The sequence below is a fragment of the Nicotiana sylvestris genome, chromosome 8 (assembly GCF_000393655.2).
Source record: "Nicotiana sylvestris chromosome 8, ASM39365v2, whole genome shotgun sequence".
NCBI lineage: Eukaryota > Viridiplantae > Streptophyta > Magnoliopsida > Solanales > Solanaceae > Nicotiana > Nicotiana sylvestris.
Genome location: NC_091064.1, coordinates 110,673,001 through 110,681,095, shown reverse-complemented (window position 1 = coordinate 110,681,095; position 8,095 = coordinate 110,673,001). Strand labels below are relative to the sequence as shown.

Genomic DNA, 8,095 nt, shown 5'->3' with positions numbered 1-8,095 from the left:
ACAAAAAAAGAATTTACGTAAAAATGATGTGATGAATAAGACATATTTGACTTCCTGATAAAAATAAAGTGATTGTAAGAATTTTATTAAAATAATATGATCTAATGTGCTCGAACAAGACAGATCACAATATGACATGTTTAGTATTCTTTAATATCGACAACGGAACGAAATGCAAGTACTAAAATCAAAGGGTTAGGTTGCTACAAATATATGTTAAAAAGATTGGTTGTCTACTACGAGATTTGATAAATAATTTCATATCCTGGTTCATAATTAAATTCTCATGTTATATAATTTTTATCTGAGAGATATATATTTTAAGGTTGTTTGTACATGATTCAAACAACATACATTACAATTTGAAATGATTTATCCGTGCATCGCGCGGGTACTAATACTAGTTGTATTCTAAAATAGAGAAAAAATATCACATAAATTATTGGATTTTGAGTACCCTACATCAGTTTACCCTATATGACCTCGATGTCCCCTTGATCTCCTACACTTATATATTTTCTTGCTTATCTCTCACTTAATATACTTGGCCACAAACTTCCCCTAAAACACCCTGCCATCAAAGAGTCTTTTCTTGATAAAAAAACTACCGAAAAAGTATCACAAAAATATTTCCCTTACTATAAATCATTGCTTTTCCTCCATTAATGAGCCTTTAGTTTTCTTGATTTATCTCCCTGATCAGAATTTTTGTCTGCATAAATGGTGCCAACAACTTCATCAGAATCTGAAAGCAAATCCTCCTTTCATAAGGTTTCTAATGCTAAGCCACAACTTGCAGTTTCAGTAGCGGATAAGAAATTATCTGGGAATGGTGCAACAGTTCAGACTGAAGCTCTAACATCAACAGCCACCGATAAATCTTTGCAGAATGGTGATAATCAGGTAAATTTGAATATTGGAGTGCCTTTTTTTCTTTAAATTTATGTTTTTATTTAAATGTTATTTTGTTGAGTTTTACAAGCAATGATTTACCTGAAACTCTAGCAGTTAATAGCTATCCTGATTTATTAAGTAATCTAGGGAAGAATGAAGATAGCGTTTTTTGAGAAAGTCGGAAAGCTATGGACTTCTCTCTCGACGTTACCTAGCGTAGTACGACACTTTAAAGTAGGTGAATAAACCTAATGGGAAAAAAGAATTACGTACTTTATTAGTCTTCTGAGGGAAAAATTTGAACTCAAATATGTTTTCCCCTTCATTAGTTTCTTTTTCTTAATTTTTGTTTTCCTAGTCCTTCACCCAAAAGAGTTCATGATCATATTTCGTTATTCAATTAAACTTGTTTTATCATAATGTGCACTTACCTATTACATAATCCTAATTCCTTCGTAAATCTTATATATTTTTCGTTTTCTTAATAAGATCTTAGACAAGATAATCTAATAAAACAGTGAATTTTGTCCAGCAATATTCTCTTAAAATTTTGTGGGTTTTTTTTCTTTGTTATTCTTCGGCAGAAGTTTTATGTCATGTTGAAAGATTATAAAATGCATTTCTCTGTTGCTTTGTCAAAAACTCAAAGTTTTATCTTAATTTGGTTGTGTTAAAGTTATAGTGAGGCATGCAATTATAATAAAACAGTCAGATATGTGCAATGATTTTCTTACACTCCTGTAAAAGGTTTCTTTATTTGTATTATTTAATCTTTAATTTCTTTAAATTGGGTGTGGGGGTGTGGGGGGGGGGGGTGAATTAAGGTGGGGTTTGTATATTGGCTAATGAAGAAAGAAGACTGCACGCCTGCAATGAGTGCAATATATCCGAAATTTTAAATGAAAAGGAAATACACAAATAAAAGATTATAACATATTATTACCGCATGGTTGACTTGGCTTGCCTTATTAATTAAGATCATGATGATCAATAGAGACTTTCCGCGTCTGCTTTCTATAACTATATTTATGTATCACTTTTCAATTTCAGTGCACCCTATTCCTTACTAATTAGCAGAGAGGATGTAATTGTCCTCCTTGTCATTTAGGAAACAAAAGTACTTGCATTCTGTTTTTGTACCAAATAAAGATATAAATATCATGCATAAATTTAATCAATGATTAAGTAACATATATTCATACTTTAATTTGTTACTGACATAATCAAATTGTTTAGTGTGATATAAACAAAAAAAATGTGAATACATATTTTTCAAATAACTATGGTAATTGACAACTTAAAAACACTGGACAGTTATATTATATGGTCTATTAATCAGCTGATGTGATCGTTTTATCAAAATATATTGGCATTTAACTATCTTTCTAAGAAGTACATATTATACTGAGCTATTTTCAGATATGAACTTTTTGGTTGGAAAATTATTTAAAAACTTTTCGGAATTCAAGACCAACCTTCGATAGGTTGAGCTGTATCTTTAGTCTATCTGGTCCGATCAATTTAGCGAAAAACAAGCAGGGAATTTTTCCTTTTAATTTTGGTTTCATAATTACAAAAAGAAGAAGAAGATCTAGAGTGAAACTACAAAAGTGCTTATGTGAATGCGAGTTTCGATAATAATGGTTGAACATACCAATAGGTAATTATATACCACAAGATTAAGTAATTTGTAACAAAAGTGAAATATATTGACAAAGAATTTTGTCAGCATTATTCAGGTGGAGTTTAATTTAAAGCCATTGGATCGAGGTTCAAACCTGATGGCAACAATGCCGCCTCTTTTCCCTAAGTGGGGGCAATTGGTCCAAGTCTTTATGGGCCTACCCAGGCCCAATCTTCTGGACTGGGCCTATCCTTTCCAAAATAGGCCCATCCAATCTCTTAGTTGCCATGTGTGTTCTGTCTCTCTCTCTCTAAGAAACACGTTGGTAAGAAGTAAGACCCTCAAAAGTCATAACCTTTCTTACGCAATACAAAATAATGCTAGCTTTGATATGCTATGTTTAGAAGAATGACATGAATGAGCATATTTCAGATGCAATCTTTTAGAAAATGGCCCTCAAACTTTATTAATTTATATGGTCCACAATTAAATTTTTATTAGACTATTAGTTTTAACTTTTTTGTGAATCAACAATATGATATTATTCGATTTTCTTTTAAAAATTAGATCTTTGACTGGAGAAAAATAAAAAGGTTTGCTATTGAATTGTGCCACGCAACTGACACTTCACCTTTCAACTGCTGAGGAGCCATACCTTTGATCTATCAGCTTCTCAGCTTGAATAATCTTTGGTTTTGAGGGCTATAATGGTGGAACTTCCCAATTGATTTACCTTTCTTCATGGTCCCATTCTCTTTACCCATTCCTATTTCTTTATTTTTAATTATACTAGTTGCTATAAATTTGGATTTTTTTATATCTTCTATGTTGACTGAGATCTGCTGCACGGACAATTGATAGATGGGCAATTTCTTTTTCCAAGATTGAATTTATTTTTCCTCCGACTCATTGTGTAATTTTATTATGATTGATTGTTTTATTATTGTGCTTTCTTGTATGTTGATAAAATTGCTTCTTTTGGTTCCTATAGTTCTAGTGATATTTTTACTGTGATTGTTTTCCTTAACTTGGAACTTGTTGGAAATTGCAGAAACTCAGGGTTTCAGCTTATAGAGAAGCTGCAATTTCAATGGGAGAACTTAATGGTGCAGAATACATAGAGGTTCCATCTCCTAGAGCAAATAATGCTAAGAAAGTTTCACTCTTGCCTCTAATTTTCCTCATTTTCTATGAGGTTTCTGGTGGTCCTTTTGGTGTTGAGGACACTGTTCATGCAGCTGGTCCTCTTTTTGCTCTTCTTGGATTCTTGATTTTCCCTTTAATATGGAGTGTTCCTGAGGCACTCATTACTGCTGAAATGGGCACTATGTTCCCTGAAAATGGTGGTTATGTTGTGTGGGTTTCTTCCGCTTTAGGTCCATATTGGGGCTTTCAGCAAGGTTGGATGAAATGGCTGAGTGGAGTCATTGACAACGCACTTTACCCCGTTATGTTCTTAGATTACCTAAAATCAGCTATCCCTGCATTAGGTGGTGGGCTTCCTAGGATTCTAGCTGTTTTGGCTCTTACTCTGGTTCTCACTTACATGAACTACAGAGGTTTAACCATTGTAGGATGGGTTGCTGTTTCGCTTGGTATTTTGTCGATCCTTCCTTTTGTCGTTATGGGGCTCATTTCGATTCCCAAATTAAAGCCTGCTAGATGGCTAGTGGCAGATGTACACAGTATTGATTGGAACTTGTATCTGAATACTCTCTTCTGGAATCTGAATTATTGGGATTCAATAAGTACTCTTGCCGGAGAAGTACATAACCCGAAAAAGACTCTACCTAAAGCTTTGTTTTATGCTGTTATTTTAGTTGTTCTGTCCTACTTTTTCCCCTTGTTGATTGGTACTGGTGCTGTTCCCCTTGACCGTGACTCGTGGACAGATGGATATTTCTCAGATATAGCTAAAATACTTGGTGGAGTTTGGCTTAGATGTTGGGTTCAAGGGGCTGCTGCAGTATCAAATATGGGGATGTTTATGGCTGAGATGAGTAGTGACTCTTTTCAGTTACTTGGTATGGCAGAGAGGGGAATGCTCCCTGAGTTTTTCGCAAAAAGATCTCGTCACGGAACTCCTTTAATTGGGATTCTCTTCTCAGCTTCTGGTGTGATTTTACTTTCGTGGCTGAGCTTTCAGGAAATAGTAGCTGCAGAAAATTTCTTGTATTGCTTTGGAATGATCTTGGAATTTATAGCATTTGTATGGTTAAGGATTAAGTACCCCAATGCAACACGCCCTTTCAAGATACCAGGTGGAACCATTGGAGCCGTCCTGTTGTGCATACCTCCGGCCATTCTCATTGGTGTTGTGTTGGCCTTCTCTTCGATTAAAGTTATGGTTGTAAGCCTGGTCGCTGTTGCAATTGGGTTGGTGTTGCAACCATGTCTTAAGTTTATTGAGAAGAAAAGATGGTTGAAGTTCTCCATTAGTTCTGATCTTCCTGATATCACGTCAAATGGACCTTTACTTCATTGATTCTCTAAGGAGTTCTGGCTTTATAAAGTCTAACTATTCCACTTACATAGAAGCTATGGCAACTAAGTTGAGTGCAGAGTTATCGTGGAGTGCATGGAGAAAAGGCAGCCAGCAGAAGTGTTGTCGAGGTTTGGATGATCATTTTCTCTTCAACGATATTTATGATAGCTTATATTGGTGTAGCTGTATTTGCCATGTCCCCATGCCTATGTGCTAAGTAGCTATGGTTTCAAGAGAAACACCAGCAGAGGTGGTTCAACAAAGGTGGTTGGATGATCCCTTTCTCTGTAAGGTTGAGATTGTTGAAGATGTGTTGCTAGAAATGATAGTGATTCAGGATATTGCAGATGGTGAGTGGTTTTTCCTGAATTCATTATGTTACTTGTGTAAAGCATAGTGTGCGCTATTAATTGTAGAGGTGTAAATGAAGCCCGACTCTGCTAATGTATGTTTGAACTCAGGATGTTTATTAAACACGTCTTGATTCCACTGTCAAGCTTGATTATTAAACACGTTAAGCTTCAATCTAGATTGACATTTTACGGTTCAAAAAAGCTTGGCTAGCTTACATCTTTTGTATGGCTGTGATGTTGCTAAGAGAAGAATAAAATGGATCTATATATAAGTGATAACAACCACTAGTCTTGAATAGAATTAGAGGATTTTCTCACCTATTTTTCAGATTGAGGTATAGTTAATCAATTGTACTGGTCACGTTATTTTGCATGCAAGTGCTTTCATTGTTTTTTCAAAAAATAAAGTGCCTTGATGTTAGAGAACGTCATGTGCGCCAGCTTGATATGAACTAACTTCATAAATATGCTCAAGCCTAGAAAATTAATCCAACATAGTTCGAGTCCCAACTGCAGCTCGTTTATAGCTGGAAAGTCATGTTGGAATCGAGCCAGATCTCCAATTAGAAGTAATGAAAACTCGCCTAAACTTAGCGTTTCAAATATGATTACGTTTTTAGTAAATAAGACCACTGTGTAAATGAAATTTCAAACCCTAAGGGTAAGTAAGGTGTCTGCAACATCAAACTGAACTAGATCATGGGAGATTGAAACATCATTTAGTTTTGCAAAATTAAACAAGTTGTTCAATTCAAATGTTTGGATAGCTTTCGTCAGAGCAAATATTTAATATGCACTGCCAACAAGTGAAAGATAACAATTTAATGGAAGTAAATAAGAAATGTCAAACAGAACACACTGGTTGAAAGCAGTTTCTATCATATCCTACCTACCTAGTGCCAATGAAATACTAATGTGCAAAGCACTGAAATAAGTCTTTGTTCAATAATCACTAAGCTAATTGCACCAACGGCAAAGTCCAAAAGATGAGGGAGTGTGTGAATGTGTGATTAGAATAAGTTTCTTTTTTCTAGTTCAATGTTTATCTGATATCCATGTCAGTTGTGCATTGCAAAGAAAAAGTAAAAGTAACTTCTAGAAACTCAAAAAAAGCACTAGACTAGGCAAATCTTTTTCACTGCAAATTAAATATGCGTGTAATCTCCAATTTAACCACCAGTGTGGTGTATCATCTAGAGTTAGGGGAATATAATATGTCCATGACCAAAGAACCATCCAGTTGTGATTAACGTCATTCAGTAGTACACTCTCCATCCTGTAGGCTAAAACCAAAGATTACTTCTCGTAACGTGACATATATCCTCTCCATTCTGTGTCTTGATTCTTTATTGTCTCTCGGTGTATTCTTAGTGTTTAACCCAAAAAATGATTTTCAAGGTCAAAGCAATAAATTTCACATGACGGGCCACAAGCAACCGATTCGATATACAACGTGATAGAGAAGTGAAAAATAAATTCAATGAGAGATAATATAATAAAAATAAAGCACATAAGAAATAATTCATATTAAATGATCCTTGATAGGATGATGCGCCGAACAGAGCTTGAAAGGCCGAACTATGGCTAACTTGGGCGAACTATGACTAACTTGGGAGCAAGATGCTATGAATTGCAATATATAGAATTGTAGAGAAGAAAATTAGATTCTCCCTGATAGTGGTAAAAGTATGTCTATTTATAGGGCTAAATCTAAGTAACTATTCTCATTGAATTATGGGTCAATTATGAATATTTACTCAATACATCTATTACTTTTGGAAGACTTGTATCAGCTGTGTAAATGCTGGAATTCCGTAACTGATGAATTAATTCCGTAACTGATGAGTTAATTCCGTAACTGATGAGTCAATCTCGTGTCTGTTGAGTCAATCTCGTGCCTGTTGAGTCAATCTTGTAATTGATTACCTTGTTCTGACTGTTACAATCATTTATTGTATTTATTGTACGTTACATAATTGATTTGTAACTGACAGTGTAATGATCCGGGACTAAATCCCATATAATCCGGGATTAATTGATTCCTTCCTCATTTGTAATTATGAGATATTCTTCCGTACCTGATTCGGGCCATTTTATGATGATCAGTTCTGAGGCTAACAGGCACGGTACAAGTATGTTCGGTCCCGGGAGTATTTCACATATCATCTTTACATATCATTCTTTACTTTTCTCCAAATTTTGCTGACACGTATCGCCATTTAATAGATCCACGTGGCGAGTCTATTTTTCACTAATACACTTGGGGACGTTTGGTAGGGCGTATAAGAATAATGCTAAATAAGTTGCATTGGTAATGCAGAGGTTAATAATGCATGGGTTAGTAATGCAAGCATTAGTTATACAGAAATTATTTTTTATGCATTGTTTGGTGTGGTGTATTAAAAATTAAAATGCATTGCATAATTTTTAAGAAATTTAATTGTTTACAAAAATACCCTCCATATTCTTTAATTTAAGGGACTTTAAGGATAATTTTGTCTTTAATCATACTAATGCATGCATTAATAGCCTTTGTATAGCTAATGCCATGGTTTTCTATGCATTAACTATACATAGGATAATACCAAATAGAGTGTATAACTAATGCTTGTATTAGTTATACATAGGTTAAAAAAATGTACCAAACAAAACATTACTAATACACAAAACTAATGCATACATTATTTTCTCTAACACACTCTGCCAAACGACCTCTTAGTAGCAGAATCTGAGTCATGT

At 34.5% G+C, this 8,095-nt stretch overlaps 1 protein-coding gene across 3 annotated transcripts; it reads left to right on the top strand.

Moving 5' to 3' along the window:
• The first annotated feature begins 536 nt into the window (after positions 1-536).
• On the top strand, positions 537-5,532 carry LOC104217951 (probable polyamine transporter At1g31830). Of its 3 annotated transcripts, none has more exons than XM_009768307.2 (2): positions 537-903; positions 3,570-5,532. In XM_009768307.2, the coding sequence occupies exons 1-2, from the start codon at positions 721-723 to the stop codon at positions 5,001-5,003; spliced, it is 1,617 nt and encodes a 538-aa protein (XP_009766609.1). In that variant the 5' UTR covers positions 537-720; the 3' UTR covers positions 5,004-5,532. The 3 variants fall into 3 exon arrangements, with proteins under 3 accessions (XP_009766609.1, XP_009766610.1, XP_009766611.1); XM_009768308.2 differs by lacking the exon at positions 537-903 and adding an exon at positions 2,877-3,262 and having other exon boundaries at positions 3,570-5,499; XM_009768309.2 differs by lacking the exon at positions 537-903 and adding an exon at positions 3,269-3,431 and having other exon boundaries at positions 3,570-5,499.
• The last annotated feature ends 2,563 nt before the right edge of the window (positions 5,533-8,095 follow it).

What these genes read in the sequence shown, in the direction of transcription:
- LOC104217951 (XM_009768307.2), top strand. Translation starts at nt 721, where the DNA reads ATGGTGCCAACAACTTCATCAGAATCTGAAAGCAAATCCTCCTTTCAT. An exon ending in TGCAGAATGGTGATAATCAG is followed by an intron (nt 904 to 3,569) that starts GTAAATTTGAAT and finishes TGGAAATTGCAG; the next exon opens with AAACTCAGGGTTTCAGCTTA.